Source organism: Diabrotica virgifera, chromosome 6 (assembly GCF_917563875.1).
Source record: "Diabrotica virgifera virgifera chromosome 6, PGI_DIABVI_V3a".
Classification (NCBI taxonomy): Eukaryota; Metazoa; Arthropoda; class Insecta; order Coleoptera; family Chrysomelidae; genus Diabrotica; species Diabrotica virgifera.
The window spans coordinates 127,980,453-128,003,990 of record NC_065448.1 but is presented as its reverse complement, the minus strand read 5'-3'; the positions used below and the strand labels follow the sequence as shown (position 1 = coordinate 128,003,990).

The following is a 23,538-nucleotide window of genomic DNA, read 5'->3' as shown; positions in this document are numbered from 1 at the left end:
TGCACATACTTGGGTAACTTTAATTACCAGATCATTCCAGAACGTGCCAGGGACGTTCCGTGTGTACCCTAATTATTTTATATGGGTCTCTTTAAGATACATAAATATTTAAAAGTGTAAAATTGGTTGCTTATAGTATTATTTCTGTTTTAGATTGACACTCGAATTTCTTCATGCAGTAGTTGAAGGGAAGGCATTAAGAAAAGTATTTATTTCAATTAAAGGAATATATTTTCAGGCCGAATTTAAAGGACAAACTATTACTTGGGTTACACCTCATCATTTTTCATTTACACCACAGTCTAAAGCCGAAGTCGACTTTAAACTTATGTCTACCTTTGTTGAATTCTATACTGTGATGCTTGGATTTGTAAATTTTAGGCTTTATCATAGTTTAAATTTGTATTACCCTCCCAAATTTACAGCTGTACAACAAAGTAGCAGTGAAAAAATGTTAGTAGATGAAGACATTTTTGTATCAGAAAGAGTAGCAGCATTGAATTTTTCTTTGTCAAAAACGTCTAATGAAGCCCTAGAGGATGATTTAGAAATTGATAATTTTAATGCAGATGGAAGTGAAGTGAATGAAGAAAAACTTGAAGAAATTCGCAAGGAAGCAGAACAAATTAAGAAACTTAAAACACTATTCAAGGGCCTAAAGTTCTTCTTAAATAGGGAAGTTCCTAGGGAGCCCCTTGTTTTTGTAATAAGGTGTTTTGGTGGAGAAGTATCTTGGGATAAGACAATGTTTGTTGGATCAACTTTTAATGAAGATGATGAATGTATAACTCATCAGATTGTAGATCGGCCTTCTATGGAAAAGCAGTTTATATCTAGGTAAAATTTTATTACACATATGTATGTACACTGAAATTAATTACAGTCGAACCTGCTTATTAGAATACCTTTATAGGAATATCTCGGTTTAAAGAATAGAAATTTGAGGTCCCGAAACGGTTTTACTAGCCACTAATGATCGGTTATTAGAATATCCCGGTTATAGGAATACTTTAGCTTGGCACGAAGGCTATTCCAATAAGCGGGTTCGACTGTATTACCTAGTCTATAAATAAAAATTTCTATTCTTTTATAACATTTTTTAGGTATTATGTCCAACCGCAATGGGTTTTTGATTCTGTAAATGCTCGGGACTTACTACCAGTACAGAAATATTTCATGGGGGAAGTTCTTCCTCCACATTTGTCACCGTTCATCGATAAAGAAAGAGATCAGCAATACATTCCACCTGAAGCTAGAGCATTGTACAATGAAAACGAATTAGAAGAGCAACATATGAAAGATGAAACTCAAGGGACTGAGAATATAGATGACAATGAGGAAGAAAGTGAGGGGGAAGATGAGGAAGATAATCATGAAGACAATGAAAGTGAAGAGGAAGGTACTGATCAAGAGGAATCAACAAAATCGAAGGTATTTATAATTATAATATTTTCAGATTTTTTATTGAATTACTTATTCTAATTGTGTAATATAATATCGTAAATAAACCTGCAAGTTTCTCTAGCCTGCGATGTACCTTTTACATTTTGTGCAACGCCAATCTGTGTAGGATTAATATAAGACTAAGGTTGTATTTAGAAGGGGTCGTTTGTCTTCATTGAACTTTTCATACTTCCAACTGAAATATCTTTTGTGTATATTATAGATCTATTTTTGTGGTTTTAGAATAGGTTTTTTAGCGTCTGCCTTCTCTTTTTAGTGTTGTTTTGTTTTGCTGACTACTTTCTTCATCTTCGGAAATGACCTGTAACAGAATCCAGTTCCAAAGTTTGTTCGTTTGCTCCTGGTCCATTAGTATATCATGAGACTGTGGAATGGATGGTTACTCCCGGCAGAGTATCATATGCCAAAAGAAGCTTAATGAAACTTGGGTGTATGTAAAACAATATTTGTTTAAACCTAGAATACGGGACCGTTTTCGCCAAACGTAAATACGGGACTATCGTCAATTTTACTACGCCATAGAAAAAAGTCTATATTCTTTACTTTGAATTTTTTATTCATTGTATAGAAAACAATTAAGATTCTTAGTATAAAAACAAAAGCATAAAATTATGAAACAAACATATTTGGGTACTTTTAGGAACATAGGGTACAACTAAACATAAGGTACAACTATCTCCTCGGTGTTTTCCGAAAATTGGCTTCTTGTACTCCTTGCAATAGTTGGTGGTCATGCGCCTTTTTTTGCTTGGACAGTAGAAACAAGTCTTCCTCTTCTTTTTCTGGATCATATTTGCATCATCTCCTTTAGTTATGTTGAGGATTTCAGCTATGTCTTGGAGAATATTTCGACGTAAACTTGCGGTGTTGTATCTGTTTATCGCCATGACTATGATTGCTATCGGAATCAGAGGATTCAGTTTTCAAATTGTCCTCTTCCCAGTCACTACCACTATCTCAAACGGATCTGGATCACTCTCTTCCCCGTTCATAATATGTGCTGCTTCCTCCTCCAGTTTTTTTTGTGGACAAAAACTTTGTATTTGATATCCTAATAAGAAAAGCTTCAATATTAAATAGTATGTCATGTAATGAGAATGAAAAAACAAAATTTACCTCAATTTTTTTTTACTAAAACACTCGAAATCAAAATACAAACAATAATAACCAGCTGATTTATTATATGACATCAACATGGGACTTTCGTAAAATTTACGAACAAAGCGACGAAAAATGGTCTTAGAATTGGAAATTATAACAACCGTCTACTACTCTATCAAGCTCAATAGTAATGTTTAAGGTACTCAATTGGGGAAATCATTAAAATAAACGAAAGTGGACAAAAATGCCTAATGTATTATGAGCGTCGTAAAATTTACGAATGACCCGTATTCTAGGGTTAAAATTCCATTTCCCTCTTTCTCTCCTTTACTCTTAATATTTTTCTAGCCGTAATTTTTATTTTCATCTGTCTCTAAGTGTACATAAACCTGTTTGCTGCTTCTTTTGAGTGTATGTTTGATTTTGCTGACTACTTTCTTCATCTTCGGAAGTGACCTGTAGCAGAATCCAGTTCCAAAGTTTGTTCGTTTGTTCCTGGTCCATTAGTGTACCATGGGACTAGGAAATTGATCACTCTCGGCAGAGTCTCACATACCGAAAGAAGCCTAATGCAACCTGAGTGTATGTGAAACAATATTTGTTTAAAATTTCGTCTCTCTGTCCTTTACTCTTATTATTTTCTAGTCTTAATTTATATTTTCGTCTATCTCTAAGTGTACATAAACCAAAGTGTAGGTTTGCCTTTCAGATCAGAATTAATACTTTGTGGTCTTTATTGTATTCATTGTACGTGTTGGTGAGTAGTTTATTATGGAATTTTGCTACTATTGACTCAATTGTTTTGTAAGTATGTATATGTTACGGACAATGACGTAAATCCGGCCAATAACGTTAATGGCCGGCCAATAACGACAATGGCCGGTTGAATTGGTCATTGTCGACAATGGCCGGCCATTAACGTTATTGTCCATAGAAACTGGACATTGATGATAATTTTAAATTCTTGATAACATTTCTATCATTGCCCGGCCAATGTCGACAATGCCCGCTGTTAATCGGTCAATGTTGATATTTTGAATAAAAGATAGGTTATGTGTAGTTTTACTATCGTTTACTTCATATGAATATGTTACCCATATTATGATAAGTAAAGACGTTTTATTTGTTTTTAATAACTACTTATATTTCTGCAACTACGTTCAGACACATCTTAGTATCTCATTTTAAACACTTACTGACTCACACCGATTATCTTCTGAGGCATCGATTTATCAACATTGGCCATTTGCTTCTTGGCACTGTCGTTATTGGCCGGTTATTGATGAAAAATCTAATTTAACTTAAGTTTTTACAACATTGGCCAATAGCTACGGGTATTGTCGTTAATGGCCGGGCATTGTCGTTAATAACCAAGGAAAATGGACATTCACGACAATGCCCGGCCATTAACGTCAATGTCCAATTTACATCATTGACCGTAACATATATATTTTCAAGCATACATATATTCTCGTTAAAATGTCTTTCGACGTATTCCGAAGACTAGCCTCCATTTTTTCCTGTCTTCCTAGCCAGTTGCTGGTTTCTTAGTAATTCCTGGATCGATTCAGTAAATGTAGAATCTCACCTGCTTTTTTCATGAGTGCACATCTTTTTGTTTTGAATGTTTCAACTATTTATCACGATTTGAATATATCCAGTAACATTTGATTTCTATAATCGGCTGTTTGTGTTTGTGATGGATCCGCTTTTTTAGTGTTTTTAGTTTAAAGTTAGTTTAAAGTTTTTATTGTTTTTTTAATTTTAGGTGTTTCAAGTTTTAATAAGTCACATTCGTGTTGATTGTTTTTAAAATGTCACAAGCTCATGCGGATCTCTTTTCATGAGAAGCTAAGAGATGAGCGTTTGAGGGAAAAAGCAAATAATTTGACACTATCACCTACGGTTTACTCTGGAGACATATCTACTCATCCTAGTTGGAGTCTACTTTTACTAGGAAATGTTGAATAAAAATCGTCATTTTATATTTAAAATCAATTTTTATTAAAACCAGCCGTTTGATTAGACTCGAACTAGAAATAGTCAACTTCAACAGGATAATCAATTTGAACTGTAACCTATACATTAAGCTCCAATAAAGTATTCTTCTTCTTCAGGTTCCTTCCCCTATCGGAGGTTGGAAATCATCATCGCTACTTTAATTTTATTGGCCGCACTTCTGAATAATTCTAATGAGCTGCAACCGAACCACTCTCTCAAATTTCTAAGCCAGGATATTTTGCGTCGTCCTGGGTTTCTCTTCCCTTGTATCTTCCCTTGCATAATTAACCTAAGTAATACGTACTTCCCAATAAAGTATAGGCTCCAATAAACCTCAATCTAAGAAGCCTCAGATTTCTGTAAAAAATAATCAATTTAGAGTTCACATATTTATATTTTTTCACTTGCATCGTCTTTGTTAATACTCAGTTAATTCTGTTCACTTATTCTCACCACGTCCAGCAGGAATTATAATGTTTCTATTCGCTGTGTGCAAGTACTTGGAGGGGATACGAGAAACGATCGTGCGCGTATAGCAGACATATCTTGCAACTTTCTTAACATATATTTCTTAAATAATTCATATTATTAATGGAAATTGTCAAATTTACTTATATTTTATACCTACTATCATTGAAGAAAATGGAATTTCGCAAATGGTGTGCTATAAATTGTAAAAATTATATGTTGCTCCACAATATTGATATGATATGCAATTATTAAAGTGAATTTAATCAATGGTATTTTGCTTGTAGTACAATGTTTACCTTTTAATAACATAACCTCAATCTTACCTTTTGTTTTTATTCTTTTTTGGGCTATGGCCTTGACAATTATCCAGTAACCAGGACTAATATAATTGGCCAATATAATTAAAAGTGCTAAAAATGTTGCTAAGCTATGAAACCAGGTGTCGCTCTTCCGAACTTGCACGGTTCCAATAGGTCCGAACATAATTACTTTGTTAATTGCGTAAAGCTATTACATATTTGTATTGTCTTTCCGCAAAACAGCAAGGTAGCAGATCCTCATGTAATCACTGTATTCTCTATCTTCATCGTGAATTATCTTTTTTGTAAGTCCGTATAAAATCGTTTTTTAAAGTTTAAATAGTAGTGATATTAAAACAGAACCTTATTAAAATTACTTTACTTTTGCATTTGAAGGGTCGGAGGGAAAAACGATAAATGTCATTTTTTGGTCATTTTGCGATTTTTGTACAATCTGTTAGCTTAGGAAGAGTACTATCAACCTGTGAATGGCCAAGGGAAAATAACGATGAGAATTGTCTTAAAAACACATCACAAGATTATACGCAAGGGGGGAAAACAATGAATATTGGGGAGGTTTTTTATTTTAAATTTCACCACACCGTGGCGAAAAGGGGTTAATTATTTCCTTTTGCCTAATTTGATATCGCAAAATATTTACATAAAATCAAATTAATTTAAATGTTGTTTTCACAACAAATATGTAACTTTGTTTCTCATTTTACCGAAAATGCTTCCAGATAGACATTCATCGTTCTTCCCCCTGACTCTTCATTTGCTTTAATAAGTTACATTTCATATTTTAGAAACCTAAGCTGTCAGTCAGTACTGGTGAAGTATACAAAGAAATTCCGTGGGAAAAAGATCGCCAAGAAAGACAAGAATTCCGTCTTAGAGAAAAAATGGTGAAAAATAAACATCGTAAGTTATATAAGAGTATGATGGAAGGAAAGAAACAAAGAGCTAAAGAAATATGGTTATTGAGAAAGAAGCGAAGATTGCACGATGAAAAGGAACAGAAGCCCGGAAAGAGTGGACAGAAAAAAGTTGTAACAAAGAAAGCTAAGGCTTAAATATATGATACGAAAAGTGAATAAATAATATTCTTAACAGTATTTGGTTTTGTTTATATTCTTATGAAAATTGACGGTACTTTAATTTTCCCGAACTTTCCCGCACTGCAGAGTCATTACGTTAATTAATAGTGCATTATGTACCTAATAAGTAGGAAAATGTTAACATTCCCGAACGATGTAAAAAATTGCCGTCGAGGCGCAAGCCGAGACAAGGCAATACAGAGTCCGAGAATGTGGCTTTTCCTAGAAGGTATACATACTATTTTTCCGAAAATCGAACATTTAAGTTATATTAAAATAAATATCGATGGTTAAACTGCAATATCTTTTAAACTACGGAAGCTTGTAAGTCAATATTTAAATTTAATGGTGCTAGCGACATCTACAAAAACCTCATAAGTAAGATTTTAAGTTACAAAACCTCATAAGTTGCATTTTTATGAGACAAAACCTCGTAAGCCGCTCTTTGAAAAAAAAAACAATATGTATTACTGAATTTTACTCGATGGTAATGTAATCCTTACCTAAAAAGAAAACACACAAAAAATGAAAAAAATTGAATGTTAAATAAAGAAGCCAAAATGTTTTTGTCTCTTCTGTAAAGTTACATAAAACTGACTTACGAGGTTTTGCAGTTTAACCATCGATATGTTAAAATTTTCAAATAGACATATTATTATTTTCGACTCAAATATTCATGATGCCACCAAATACAGGTTTTGTAATTATAGAAACAAAAATATTAAATTGTCAAATTTGACGCATTTGCTTATTTTTGGCAGTATTTTTGGTGTTTTCTATGATTGTAATCATTTTAAAAAGCAAAATTACCTAATTTAATCATTATTGATAAGTGTTCGATTCCCGGTACCACTCCAGAACTAATAAAAGTAGTGAATAGAGAGATATCGCAAATGTTAACGTTAACAACGTGTCAAGGCGCAAATAACGGATAACGGTCTATTTCAACCAAAGATATTTCAACACAGGCATCAAGAGTATTCAAGAGAGTTATCGCAAATGTTTAGGGGCGGGGCTTAACGTTATTATGACAATCGACGTTTGGAATTAAGTGTAACCTAGAAATTAATTATGAGGAATACTGTAAATATTTTTTTATTGAAAAATTAATTTGGATATTGAGCAGGTTGACATGCATTTTAATTTTAATCATTTAACCAACAATAGATATAAATAATCAGTATAAAAATAATATAAGATATCTGAATAACTAATATCCTAAGCACAAAAAGTAGTCTATTGTAAACAAAATAAGAACACAAGCATTTCTCAACACGGGAAACAAGATGATTTACAATTTTTAGTTTATAAAATTTGTATTTTACACATTATTTTTATGTTTCATCCCAAATATCAAATTAGCGTTAACGTTATTACCGTCCCTTATTTCGACCAAATCCCTTAGCGGGACACGTTATCTGGTATTAGCGTAACATTCACTCTGCGTTTGCGTACATGTAAAAATAGCGTATTCTCTAATAATGCTTCATTGGATTTATTGCTAACAAAATCCAGAGACAAATATAACTATCCATACAACCGTTTCACGGACTATCGTAAGAATAAAAATGCAAGTTCTTTCTCAGAAAATGTTGGCATATTTCTTGGAGCTTGGTTTTTCAAGATGAAATCTTTGTGGTGCGAAAGATGAGATATTTTCTTTGTGGGCGAACTATTCAATGTTGAAGGCAACGCTTGCAATTAGACATGCTGTGGATATATCTAAACAAGCAAAATTTCATGCATTATTGAAAGGGCAGGCAGACTATTTTATAATGTGCTGAAATTATTGAAAATAAATTTGTTCTGAATCTACTGTAAGGTATTGTACAACGTACAACAAGTGAGAAAAAGGACATTTCTCACGAGCGCAGAAGTTTGTTGACACGAGGCGAGTGCCGCAAATCAAGCCAGGGACAAATATGTCATTTTCTCATGTATTGTACACTGTACTTTTTCTATGGATGCTGTTTTGTCAAGAGTTCAAACTTCAAAATTAAATAATTTAGATACTTATATATGTAAAATTCTAATTAACAGTTTTGAAAGGTAATTCTTCGTAAGTTTTGCTTTAACACATTTTGTTTGAGAACATTTATTCTGTTTGTATTGTGCATGTTATACCATGAAAACGGCTATCATATGTATGGAAAATCGGCGGAGAACCAGTGAGAAAATTTATTTCTCACTGCAATGGCCGACTTTTCTCACTACGTGAGAAATGTTTCGTTTTGAATGTATGTAAGTAGTGAGAGAAGTGACACATCGTATAGCATCCACAGAAAAAAATATTTCCTTATCGTAAGGAAATAAAATTTCCTTGCAGTTATTTTTCGTTTCCAGGCAACGCCTAAATAAGGAAATATCGAACGTTTCTTTCAAAAATGTCTAAATTCCTAACCGATTTTTGTAAGAATCACATATTTATATAAATTTAAGAATAGGGGAATACATTGATAACGGGTTGTTATCAGATTTAACAGTAATTCATTTTTGAAAAAAAAATTTCTTTATATCAAATTAAAGCTATTTTTTTTCTAATACGATGATAATCAGATTGCCTCTGAAAAATAGCCGCAAATTAGGGTTGCCAGCTGTTAAAAATGCGAGGTATGGGCATTGTTTATTTACACAGTGGTCTAGTTATACAATGGTATGGGGCTTCTCAGAGGTTTTTTTCAGTGCGTCACAAGTGACAGAAAAAAGGTACATCTGTGATTATACACGGGTCTCGCACGTTTTCTCAACTGTCATCAATACGACTAACTTCACGCGTAACTTCGATACAAGAATTAAAAAAATAAAAAATTAAATAAAAAAATATGCATTGGAACCCAGATCCCGTAATTTTTTGAGCGTTATAAAGTGAGTACAAAGACATACATATTTCGTTTTTTGTATGTAATTACAGCTTCAACTTACCGTACACTTCAAGTTCTCGTAGACTCTGTCGATAAGGTAGAGTCGTGTTGAGAAAACCTGGCGTGTCTTTTTCTTCTTCAGTTTATTGACCTCCACCTACTTGAGTATTTGGCCAGCTCATCGTCTCGGAACAAGGGAAAAATCCCTTATTCACTTACAATTTGGAGTTAGTACATTGTACATTTTGCTTCTTCTTCTTTAGTTAACTGGCAATTTTGGTTGGTGTGGGACAAACATGACAAGATAAAAAATTTCACACTAGGGGCAACGTGTCTATCAATACACAATCTTCTTTTTCTTCTTTGATTTTCAACGACACTGAACTTTTTTTTCAACATTAAACTTTTTTCTCTCGGGGGCAACTGCCGACTACTACACAATCTTATTCTTCTACTTATTTTTTAGTTTACTGGAAATTTTGAGTTGGCATGGGACAAATTCAACAGACATAAACTTGCAACTGCCGACCATTACACAATCTTATTCTTCTACTTTTTTTTGAGTTCACTGGCAATTTTGAGTTGGCATGGGACAAATATAACAAGACACAAACTTTTTTCTCTCAGGGGTAACTGCCGACCATTACACAATCTTATTCTTCTATGTCTTTTTTACAGGCAATTTTGAGTTGGCATGGAATAAATACAACAAAGGCACAAACTTCTCTTATACAGGGCAACACCTGACCATTACACAATCCCAAATTATTGCCTCAGATAGGTATAGTGAAAGACCCCCAGGTGATTACAGAATGTTTATAAAGAAACAAAAGATTATATTATTCGGTTATATGAAATATATTTTCACGTGTACTTTGGACATATTTTTCAAATTAATTATTATTATATATTCATTTATGTTATCTATTTATTTTCAATACATATTTTACTTTCCTCATAACTTACTTTTGTGTATATTTAAAAAATGTATTAAAAGTTTAATAAGAACCAACTGCGGTTTATAAAGAAGGGTTGTAAGGGATATGGGTGTTGGGCACCCGTTTTTAGCTAATTCAGTATATAAATCAAAATTTTGCACAGTATTAATAGGGCATTCCAGTATCACATGTTGTAAATCTGCTAATTGACCACATTCACAATAAGAATGTTCTACTATCCCCATTTTAAATAGGTGATTTGGAACCAAACAGTTACCTGCACGCATTCTGATAATAGTTGTTATATATGTCTTCTATCTATGTAAGGAACATTGAGATACCAAGGACTATTTTTGAAAACTGGTTGTAGCTGCTGATACAAAATACCTTTATATTTAAAAGATTCCTTCCACTCTTTTTTAAATTTATCCCAGTACATTTTTTAAAAAAAGGGAAAATAGTCATCTTTCTCCACCTTTATGTTTACTGGACAATTGAGACAACGACCGACAATAGCAAGTGAATCAACTTTAATATTTCCTAATACTCCGGAATGCCCTGGGGTCCATGCAATGATAATATCTAAATTAATATTTTTTGCTTCTAATATAAGTCTTTTTTGTCATTCCTGAACAACCATTTACTACCTTTAAAGTTTTATTATTAATTTTCTGGATAGCACTTTGAGAATCTGTAAAAATGATAGCTTTGTTAATATTTTTTTCTATACAAATTGATACTGCTTTATTTATTGCGATTATTTCAGCATTACAAATTTGAGTATGGCTGAATAACTTGGCGGAAAAATTATACTCTAATGATGGGATATGTACACCCATACCATACCTGAAGTATTTAATATGGGATCCACTGAACCATCAGTGTAAATCCATGTATACCTATGTATGATATTTTTCACAAAATTCATTATAAAACTTTTGTTGACTAACCTGGCGTGTCCATTATACACATTTATAACATTTATTTTAGTTGTTGATAGATGGCGGTATAATCGAAAAAAATATGTATTATAATATGATTGTAATTTGGTAAAAAATCGGTACATATCAATCGTGTTTATTGCGTTTATAAAAAGGTATATGTTCTTTGATTTGTATAGTCGTATAAATTGTGAATAAATTGTACAGATTATAGCATTTTTTTATTATAGCGTTATCTATCAACAACTAGAATACATGTTTTAAATGATTATAATCACCGACTTACCTTTTTTTCTGTTACTTCCAACTTATGCGTTAGAAAGAAATCGAAAAACTGTGACGCACTGAAAAAAGCCGCTGAGAAGCACCATATCAGAAATAAAGTGAAAGAAGCTATAGGTACTCTGTTTTTAAACTAGGAGGAGTAAATTCAAAAGACAAATGTCACTAGAAAAATCACTAAATACATCTTTTTTGGCTGATCATGTCGGTCTTCGACGGTAATCCATAGATATTATAAATATTATATTAATACGCAGCTAAAGAGTTATAAAACAACCGTTTTTTTATATATAAAAGCAGACTGAACTATAAATTAATAGAATAACGCAGAAAACACAAAACATTGCCGATTTAACTTAGTTAACCTATGAAATGCCAATATTGTCAAAATTTCATAACTGGAGCATAGAGGTATATATTAACATAGAGAGAGCCTACCTTCCGCGCTTCCTGACGACAAGATCTCATGGACTGGTTTGCTGCATCTCTTTCTAACACATTGTATCGAAAATCAATGATGACATTCAGTGTGAATATAGGCACGGAAGAGGAGGACAACTGTAGCAGCTTTACTATGCGTAAGAGTGAAACAGCACTAATCCACATAAAAAAGATGGTGTCGTCAGTTCGCTCTGAATGACACTCTCTCTATGCTAATATATAACTCTATGAACTGGAGTAAACTTGCCGGAGGTTAGACCAATTACAAACAAGCATTACGGCGAGGTAACTTTGAATTACGCCTCCTAGTTTAAAACGGGGTGCTTTGTTTTTAAAACGGGAGGAATAAACTAAAAAGACAGATTCACACCCAAGAAAGTCACTGGAAAGATCACCAAATGCATCTTCTTTTTTGGTTGACCATGTCGGACTTCGATCATAAATTATTATATTATACTAAATACGTCGCTAAAGAGTTCTAAAAACAACTACCTATTGTTATATAAAAGCAGACTGAAAATCTATATATAAATTAAAAGAATAACGCAGAAAGCACAAAAATCGCCGATATAACTTAGATATCCTATGAAATGCTAATATTGTTAAAATTTTATAAATAGCTCTTTAATGCTCAAACGCATTTGAACAATAATGAAAGAAGTTTGGATGGGTGGAGCGATTGCACTGAACACTTATTGGAATGATGAAGCATTATGTAAACAGTAAGGCACGGGATTGGGACGAACATATAGGACTGGCGCTAATGGCTTACCGGAGTGGGAAACATAATGCTACGGGCTTCACCCCAAATTCCCAGGCAACCAACTGACGTCATGTAACGTCGGGGAAACGTCAGTTTTGGTTGAATATATACACGTGTTTGAAAATTACGTCATATAGACGTCTTTTGTAGGTGATTTTAAATACGTAAGATTAATGACGTTAAAATAACGTTTAAAAAACGTTTTCATTTCAAACAGTTTAAGTCTGACGTCACAATATTGGGAGGAGCTTGTTTGTATTACTCCAAACAATTTCGTTAAATAATTTTCATAAGAAATTTATCATTTATTGTTTACGTGGTTTGTGTCTCGTGTGATAAAATAAGACTTTTCATTTAGATATTTAGTTGAAGAAACGTGTTAATTAAGAGATTTGTATTCGTTTTTGCTCAGTCAGTTAGTTTAATGCAGTATTCTTCTTGACAACTCTTTGAGGTTATGTTTATTTTCTGTTAATGAACTAATTATGTGTTATCGAGTAACTTGTTAATAAATTATTTATTAGTTTGTATGTTTTTTCAGTTTTGACACAGTAAGTAGGTATACTCAGTTCTGTTTTTGTGACGGTACGCACCGGTACGCCGTACCGGCACCTCTTGGGACAAAAAATAAAAATAACAACCAAATTATAGACAAACTCTTGAATTTTTTCCTTGCTCCCAAATAGCTTTAAAACGACCTTATTGAGGCTAAATTTAAAAAGTTTTCCCAGGGGCAGACACCCCTTATGAACCCTCACCAGACCCCCGGAACATTGCGTACCGGAACCTCTATTGTTACAAAAACAGCACTGGGTATACTTATATAAATAGTGAAAATTCTATAATGCGAGGGCTGGTACAATCATGCAGAATCAATGTTAGATTGTTTCTAATGCACAAGCGATCTCAAACTAATGGTAGTATATTTTCAGCGACACATGGGACGTAGACCTATAGGTTTCATGTTACCTATTTTTTATGCTACCTATTTTAAAAAATCTGAAAGAGGTCACTTTTTGAAATCATAAAAGACGTGATTTTACCGACGTATAAAAGTCGTCACCTTTTAGACGTTTTAAAATCGTCACAATTATGACGTCAAATCGATGAGACAAATACACGTGATTTTCAACGTCGGTACTACGTCATAGAAACACGTCAATTGGTCATTTTTATGACGTGTTATCTACGTTATAAAAACGTCGTTTGGTTGCCTGGGTTGAGGAGGGAAGTAAATATTCCATTTGACTGTGACGTTGACGGAGAAGAGTTAAGCTACCCAACCGAACTGCGAAGACGACTGGACGAGGCTTATATATTAGCAGCAGAACAAACGCGGAAACTAGAACAAGCTAATGCCGAGAGAATGAATCGGGGAAGGCACGAGAGAAATTTAAAGGGGGTGGTTATGTATATGTTCAAGATCCGATCGTGCCCAGCGGAGTCAGTAAGAAATTTTTCAAACCATGGAGTGGGCCATATAAAATCGTAGAGAAACGCGGACCTGTGAACTATGTAGTGGATAAGGGATAAGGGTGACGGTAAAACTCAAACTTACCACATATATCGGTTAAAATATTAAAACGCCTGGAAAGAACCATCCGTAGCGGAAGAACAAATCGGCATACAAGCAAAACCTACGTTACCTCTTCCGCGAATAATAGAAGATGGAGTAGAAGACAGACCCAGAATGATCGACGACGAAGAAAGTGATGATTAAAAAGAAATTGTATGGGGTTATGCAAGAGAACCAGAAGTTAACGACGATGATGTAGAGGGTAGGGCAGATATTGGAGACGCTCAGGACGAAGCAAGAATGATAACCCCAATAACGAGAAGGCCTCCACAGCGATACACTGCAACCTCCGATGGAATTAACGAAAGCGAGTTCTGGACAGATGACTCCGGTCTTAGTGAAGAACTGCAGGACTTACAGCAGCTGACGGACACTAACAGTGAATAAGAGCAGATGGTAGCGGCAGAAGTAAGAAAAAGTTCGAGTGACGATGAAATCCCAGACATAATTAACGAGGCAACGGCGGAAGAACCTGGGTTATCCAGAGGGGGCCGGCCTCAGCGAGAGAGGCGAAATCCCCTTAGATATCGTATAGAGGATTGAAAAGGATTACCCTTGGAGCAATCTTTTTATGTGGGGTAGGGGAGTGATGTAACGTCTATGGTTTTATGACTGTCAACGAAACTAATATGTTATTCGTCGGGTTTTCGAAATTCTTTACGCGTAATTCGATAACTTTTCGTCTGGTACTGATAGTTAAAAATTTCTAATAAGCGATAACAGACAGATTGGAGTTTCGACGGGGGTGAACCTTTTTTCGGTCTGGGAATGGTGATAAAAATTAACGAGTTTATTTTTCTTTTCGATGTTAAAACTTTTAATAAACGACAGGAACAGATTCGAACAATTATTATTTTAACGTTTTTTGGTTTCGAGGGAGTGATCGAACAATAGTCGTCGGGAAAGGACGATTTTAATTTTTCTTCGCAGTGTGCGAGCGACAATCGACCAACGAGGATTTTATGTTTACGGTTTAACTCTTTGCGGAAAAAATGCGATCGGGTCGGCTGTTAATATAGTGGCCAGAGTGCAAAAACACGGGTTCGCGTAGTAACCATTTGTCTTCTTCTTCTTCTTCAAGTGCCGTCTCCTAATCGGAGGTTGGATATTATCATCACTATCTTTACTCTATCCACCGCTGCTCTAAAGAGTTCTATAGAACTGCATCTAAACCAGTCCCTTATATTCTTTAACCATGACACTCTCCTTCTTCCTATACTCCTTCCGCCTCTTATATTTCCCTGTATTATCAGTCTTAGCATTTCATATCGCGGTCCCCTCATTACGTGTCCCAGATATTGTAACTTTCTTATTTTTATTGTGTTTATTATTTCGCATTCTTTACCCATTTCTCGCAGTACTTCCGTGTTCGTTTTCCTCTGTGTCCATGCTATTCTAAGCATTCTTCTGTAACACCACATTTCAAATGACTGTAGCTTATTTATGTGTTCTTGCTTTAATGTCCAGCTTTCAAGTCCATATTGTAGTATCGAGAACACGTAGCATCTCAAAGCTCTTACTCTCAGTTCTAAGCTAAGGTCTTTGTTGCAGAGAACTGTTTTCATTTTACGAACGCATTTCTTGCTATTTCTATCCTGGTCCTTATTTATGTTGTTTGATAATTTTTCTCTGAAATCCAGGTTCCTAGGTATTTGTATTTATCAACCCTTTCTATTGGTACATTTCCCAAATGTATGCTTGTTTGTATGTTTGTTTTCTTAGTTATTATCATGTATTTGGTCTTTTTTATATTCATTTTTAGTGCATATTCTTCACAGAAATTGTTTGTTTTGTTCAGTAGTAGTTGGAGTTGTTCAGCAGAGCTTGCCATAATCACGGTGTCATCTGCATATCTTATGTTATTAATAGATCTTCCGTTAATTATTATTCCTTCACTTTGAGATAGCAATGCTTCTTCAAAAATGGCTTTACTATATGCATTAAAGAGTAATGGAGACATAATACATCCCTGCCGAACTCCTCTCCTGATTTCAATTTCTGGACTCGGTTCGTTATCTATTACAATTTGTGCTCTTTGATTCCAGTAAAGGTTTGTTATTATTCGTAAGTCCCTTTTGTCTATGTTTTTGTCTTTAGAATTTGCACTAATTTTTCATGTCTTACTTTGTCAAAAGCTTTCTCAAAATCAACGTAACAAACATGCACATCCACATTCATGTCCATGCATCTTTGAGCTAACACATTAAAAGCAAATAACGCCTCTCTGGTGCCTAGTCCGTTTCTGAACCCAAACTGACTATCATCTATTCCTTCTTCTAGTTTTTTGTTTGACCATGTATTATTTTCAAGAATAATTTGAGAATGTGACTTATTAATGATATTGTTCTGTATTCACTGCAATCTGTAGCGTTTGTATTTTTAGTGATAGCACAAAAGGTTGAGAGTAACCATTGTTTTGGTATGTTTCCTGTTTTGTACACTGTGTTAAACAAGTCTACGATAATGTCTAAGGTTTCATCAGTGGCGGCTCGTCAGAGGAGGCAAGGGAGGCTCAGCCTCCCCATAAATTTTTTACACACTCTATACTGTTTTGTTTATCATGAATCGCGAAAACAACAATTATTCTCACTATTATACAACGTGTAAATTCCATATTATCGCTAATTATCCATACGTATGGAGCATTAGCATTAGAACGCATGATCGCGTCTCAGTTTTATTACATATTATTGTAGGCAGGACCCTGGGTTATCCCGAGATGCATGAACGGAGCCGAGAAGCCCAGCATTCTCCGTTGCTAATGCTCCGTGCAGCGCAGCAGGCGTTTAAGGAGACCCGGTCTCCTAACAGTGGCATCTACGGCGGCATCACACGCTGCCCGGAGATATACCAAGGGAGGCAGAGTACTTTCTCAGCTCCGTTGGGTGGTTGGGTGCGTCTCGGGACAACGCATTTTAGGGTCCTGACTAAAAATAATGAAAAATCTAAAAGTGCGAATTTTGTTATGAAATTTGGTATGTGGGGTTATAATAATATTTGGAACAACTTGCTCAAATAACTTTTTCCGATATCTCTAACTCAAAGCAAAATATCCGTAATTTATCGTGTTTTTGAATTGGCAGTAGGCCGCGTTTAGAATTAAAAAAATTCAGTTGAGTATCTTAAAAAATTTGAAGCTTCATTATGTATGGACTGCAAAACTTCAAATCTGTATTTATTTTGATATGCATAGGTATCTATTTACAAATAGATGGAATTGTTAACAAATAAACTACACAAATTTTGGTATTAAACTTTTACTATTAGACTAACTATTTTTAAAATGATATGATATCATGAAATTATGAATTAGGATGATATTATGAAATGTAAATAAAAAATGGTCAAAAAATGGGGCCTTAAATTACATTTTTTGGCGCATTTTTTTGCTAGTGCAAATTTGTCTAGATATTTTACAGTTAGGTCTAGCCTCCCCTATTGTAAAAATCACGAGCCGCCACTGGGTTTCATCATTTATGCATTTTAAGCTTTCTACTGGGATTTGGTCTGGACCTATTGCTTTACCATTTTTGCTGTTTTTTAATGCCGATTTAATTTCTTCTTTTAATATCTTCAAAACCGTATCATCTTCTACTTCGACTTCCATCTGCTCTGTTCTATTGTCTCTGAACAATTCATTTATGTATTCTGCCCATCTCTTTAATTTTTCGTTAGTACTCAACACAAGTTTCCCATCTGTATCTTTTAGTATTCCCGGTTTTCTCTGGGAACCATTTGTCTGTAGCGCTTAAAACTATAGAACTAATAATATAGAGTGAAGAACTTGAAGATTAGGTGCGAATCTAACCGGATTCCGGGTACAGTAACACAGTGTTGGATGCTGCAGGTGGTGTCGCATCGCCAGGGGACTTCAACCGACTCGTGTACCTGTTTAGACTTCGGAAGCCGTAGCCGTAAGATAAATGACTTTTTCTTATTTTCTTTTGTAAGGCATTAGAACCTTTAATGTTCATAATACCTAGAAGCATAGCCGGTTCGTTACAGTTAGTAGGACATTAGAACACTATAGCCGGTTCCTTATAGATTAAATTAGCTTCTTTTTGCTTTTATGTGTGTCTTCCATGTCGGTTTCTCATCCAAGTGAAGTCCAAGATGTTTTAACACAGTTTTTACGGGGATAGGGTTGTTATTTATGGTAATTTGATGTGGCCTGCTTGTTCTTGTAGTAAATGTTATTTTTGTGGATTTATCGGTATTAACACTTATTTTCCATATATGTAGCCATCTAGAAAGGATATCCAGGTAGTATTGAAGCTTCTCAGATGCTCTTGTCGGGTCCATGTCTAAGGTTATTATTGCAGTATCATCTGCAAATGTAAGCGCCGGACTCCACTTGCGATTTGTAGTCGCGCGATTGTTTTGTCGCGAAGATTGAACACATTGTTTCAAATACAAGTCAATCCATTTGCGACTAAATAATCGTGGATTGACTTTTATTTGGAACAATGTAGTCAATCTTCGCGACAAAACAATCGCGCGATTGGAACATCACAAGTGGACTCCGGCGCTAACTGTTATAGTGTTGTCGGTTTGTGGGAGGTCTGCAGTAAAAATGAGATAAAGGAAAGGGCCAAGTACGCTAACCTGAGGAACTCCCGATTTTATCGGTTTATAATTACTTTCGTACTTCTTATGTTGCACACTATATTATTCGTTGTCGCGATAATCCAAAACAGTTGTATATTCGTGGAATACACCATACCGGATCATCAATTTGAATTTAGAAGGAATCATTCAACAACACATCAGTGGCACCGAATATAGTTAATAAAATCAAAACTAGTTTAGAAAGAAGAGAATACTGTGCTTTAGTATTTTTAGATGTACAACAAGCATTCGATAGAGTATGGCAAGATGGACTTCTTTATAAATTAAAAACTGTCTTGCCTGATCGATTTTACATTATATTGAAATCGTATTTAAATCATAGATACTTCCAAGTGAAAATAGATGATGATTTATCCAGTTACTGGATAAATCATCCGGTATGGTGTATTCCACGAATATACGACTGTTTTGGATTATCGCGAAAACGAATAATTTTAGTGTGCAACATAAGAAGTACGAAAGTATTTTTCTCTAATAATTACTCCAATAAACAACACTATAATTTGCAATTTACTTTCGTTCTTCATATTTTGCACAGTAAAATATTCGTTGTCGCGATAATCCAAGAGGGTCGTATATTCGTGGAATGGGGATATAATCCCGTTTAGAGGCACCGTTTCTTCTATTCTTTTAAAGAAAGAGTGTTTCAAATGTTCTTGACATTATTGGTGTTAAAAATTCAGTTAGGTGAGCTGACTAAATAACTAAATGACCATCAACGATTATAAATTTATTCTTAATTACAAGACAATAGGAAACTTGACTGACATTATATTTTATAATTTTCTGACATTACATTACTTCTATTATCAATACTGTCAAATACATAAAGTGACAACCATAGAATAATAGCTACTTTTTATTTTGTAAGTATATTCTAACACTCTCCCTCAATATGAAAAGTAGATAAGCTAAAAATTAGACCCTAAAACAAAATCATTATACAATTTTGGTTTATTTCTAAAACGCGTAGGGTAACGCCTAAATTCTTCAACACCATCATCGCTTCTTTCTGCACTTTCCATATTCTTAGATTCCACAATTTCATTGATACCACTTTTCCCTTCTTCCGAGTTTTCATTTACACTAAATCATTATGACTGATTTTGTTCACTTGTTTAGCTTTAACTTCAGAAATTCGCAAATTGCATGTAACCTCAGGTTTAAATCGTACGTCGTGGCTCGATACGATTCTTCTTTCAGATGGAATCCATATTCTAAAACCAACCCTGTCATTCACGTAACCAACCAAATAACCATGTATCGCCTTATCATCAAATTTACTGCGAAAATTCTTGTTTACGTGAACATAACATTCAGTGCCAAATATTCTTAAATGTTTCAAACTTCCAACTGGCTTTCCATACCACAATTCATAGGGACTTTTATTCTCAATTGATGACTTTCCTGTGCGATTCAGAAGATACACTGCAGTATTACATGCTTCTGCCCACAATGCTTTGGGTAACTTGCATGGGTTTAACATGGAACGAGCACACTCTACAATGGTACGGTTTTCCCTTTCAGCAACACCATTCTGCTGAGGTGTATAGGGTGGAGTGATACAATGCTCTATACCTCTACTCGCAAGAAGTTCCGATACCTTTCTATTGTCAAACTCTCTCCCTCCATCACATCTTAGTTGCTTTACTACATGGCCATTTGTGTTTGCTTCATTTAAAAATTTTCTAAGAAGGTACACATCTCACTTTTGTGTTTCATAAAGAAAACTTTTTTCGAAACTTACTAAAGTCATCTTTAATAAAACATACGTAATAACGTGCTTTTCCCAGTGATTCTATAGACATGGGTCCATTCACATCTGCATGGATCTGCTCACCAGTGACTTGTGGCCCATTGATCCTAGTTTTAAATGGCAATTTATGCATTTTTCCAATTGCACATCCATCGCAAAAGCTTTCTTTGCACCCATCAATGTCTATATTCATTTTCTTCAAGACCTTCTTTACGTGTTGCTTATGCTGATGACCAAATATTTCATGATACACTTGTAACACATCTGTTGACTCTACTAATTTCGCTTGAATGGGATTGGTCGGTTTAATAACACGTATATCAAGTGCATACAGGCCATTACTGAAGTACCCAGTCATTACAGATTCAAGAGTATTTTTATCATTGTAGATTTACACCTTTATTGTCGAGTACTGTAACGAACCCTCTTTGTGCAGCAGCTTTCACAGAAAACAAATGAGCGCTTGCTTCAGGAACATAAAAAACATTCTTCAGTTCAGCATCTTTCCATTTATTATTTAGACGCGTTTGAATTTTCACCGTTCCTTGTCCATAGGCTAGAATACGTACATCCTTCTTACCAAGTGATATCTTTTCGGGTTCAGCAAACTCTGTATAAGATGAGAAATATTGCTTATCTGTAGTGATATGATTTGTGGCTCCACTGTCACAATACCATTTCCCAGCTTCAACACAATTGTTAGATGAGGCACTTAAAACAACAGAAAAAAAAACAGCATCATTACTTTTATTCTCGCCAAATTCTCAGCAGATTTTTTCAATGGACACTCTCTCGCCCAATTTCTTGCATCTGTGACGAGAACATTTTTCTTTTGCACGATGTACATTTTTCTTTGACTTTGTAGTAGCTGTACTTTGGCTCTGTTTGTATTTTTCTGTCGGGCTATTACGTGCAACAAACGCAAAAGATTCTGTGGTACTTTGGTCACGTAATTCAATGGCACACAATTTCTCAATCAATAAATTCAAAGTTTGATTCTTCGATGGTATCGCGTCCCACAAATCTTTGAAATTATCAAAGTCCTTACCCAAAGTTGATAAGATCCGACCATTTAACATTCTTTCGGATAAAACATTTTCATCATGCTTCAGCAATTCATCATTCAAATCTACAAACAGTTTCTGCAACTTCGCAACATGTGTGCTAATATCTTCTTTTTCATCACGCTGGACTCTAAAAAAGGCTTCAATTAACATGTTTAACCGTTGCGTACTGCTACGTTCAAATCGCGCACGTAATTTGTCCCATATTTCACTAGCGTGAGTACATGTCAACACGAGCTCGGCCACAGTTTTTCCTAGCGTACCTGCTAACAAACTTGCCGCTTTTGCATCGTCTTTTAACCATTGTTGATGCTTCTCTACTTCCAATGAAGTTGAATTTCCAGCAACCTCGGGACACTTACACGTACTGTTCACAATGTCTTCAAGTGTATACGCTCGTAATAACATCGAAACGTGCCATTTCCATTTTGCCCAGTCTTCAGGACCCTTAAGTTTATCGACTTGAATTTTATAATCGTTATTGCTGGTCGCCATATTTTTTCACCTGTTCACGTGAACTGGGCCCGTAATCTGTTAAAAATTGAGTTAGGTGAGCTGACTAAATAACTAAATGACCATCAACGATTATAAATTTATTCTTAATTACAGGACAATATGAAACTTGACTGACATTATATTTATGTAGATAAGGACACACCCTTAAACTTGATAAAAATAATAAATTTAAAGATAAAACCCATAACTAAATTAAAATTCATGGTGACGTTTCAATTATTACTTTAATCATCGTCAGAATAATAAGCTTCTTGAGCGGATGCTTTTAAATAATTTTAAAGGAACAAACATAATTAATGAAAACGTAAAAAATGACATTGACAATCATTGGGTTCTTCTTCTTCTTCTTTTTTGTTTTTGGTTTCGCTGCAAGGCGATTACCAGCACGATTTATTAGCGATCTTGACGTAGTCTGGTTCTAAGCCATACCAAAATCGCTGACTATGTTCTTGTAAGGAAGCTTTTGATGAGGTGTGATGATTATAATTAAATGAGATTAATTGGGTCATGTTAAGTATGATTAAAAATTAAAACATAAATTAAATGACAAATAGCAACATAATATAACACGGATACATATAAACAGTTGAGCCTTGCAATTTGTAAGCTTATTTTGTTAATTGCTAGAAAACGCATTGCAGTTTATAAGCTTATTTGGTTAATTGCAAGAAAACGCATAATTACATTGACTGATTCTTCCGTTAAGGAACTTAGAATATTGTATATAGAGAGCGGTGTTTTGAAGTTCATGGAAATAAATTTTGTGTATATATCAAAATTAGGAATCACATTAATCGGGCATTCAAAAAAGATGTGGTTTAGATCCTCGAGACGACCACATTCACAAAAAGGATTATCTTTTATATTCATTTTATACAGATGTTGTTTTGTTAAACAATGGCCTGTGCGCATTCTAATGATGGTGGTAGTGTGTCTTCTATTTCTATATGGAAAATTTGAATACCAAGGTTTTGTAGGAAAGAAGTCTTGAATTGTTTTGTATTGCAAAGTCTTCTTCTGGACTAAAGATTTCCATTTTTCTTGGTACTCTTTTGTAATTTTTCCTCTGATGACTGATAGGGCATCCTGGGAATTCAGTTGTACTTCCATGGGTACATTCAGGTCTCTTCCTATTTTTGCCAGTATATCAGCCTGGGTGTTACCAAATATATTAGAGTGTCCAGGTATCCAGGAAAGGAGAATTTTGGTACCATTCTCATTGGCTGAAGATATAAGTTTCTTTGTTTTTAGGGCCCTTATATCTGCTGAAGCAGATATATTACATGTTTTAATATTGGTTATTGCATTGAGCGAATCAGAAAATATTATAGCTTTCTT

The 23,538-nt window shown here is 34.5% G+C and overlaps 1 protein-coding gene across 1 annotated transcript in view; it reads left to right on the top strand.

Moving 5' to 3' along the window:
* The window catches only part of LOC114334967 (pescadillo homolog), a 45,758-nt gene extending 39,307 nt beyond the window's left edge, over window positions 1–6,451 (top strand). The window contains exons 4-6 of the mRNA XM_050652839.1: window positions 154–837; window positions 1,104–1,431; window positions 6,143–6,451. Of these exons, the coding sequence (XP_050508796.1) occupies window positions 154–837; window positions 1,104–1,431; window positions 6,143–6,409 (1,279 nt within the window). The 3' untranslated portion in view covers window positions 6,410–6,451. The remainder of the gene's footprint in view (window positions 1–153; window positions 838–1,103; window positions 1,432–6,142) is intronic.
* Window positions 6,452–23,538: the final 17,087 nt, after the last annotated feature.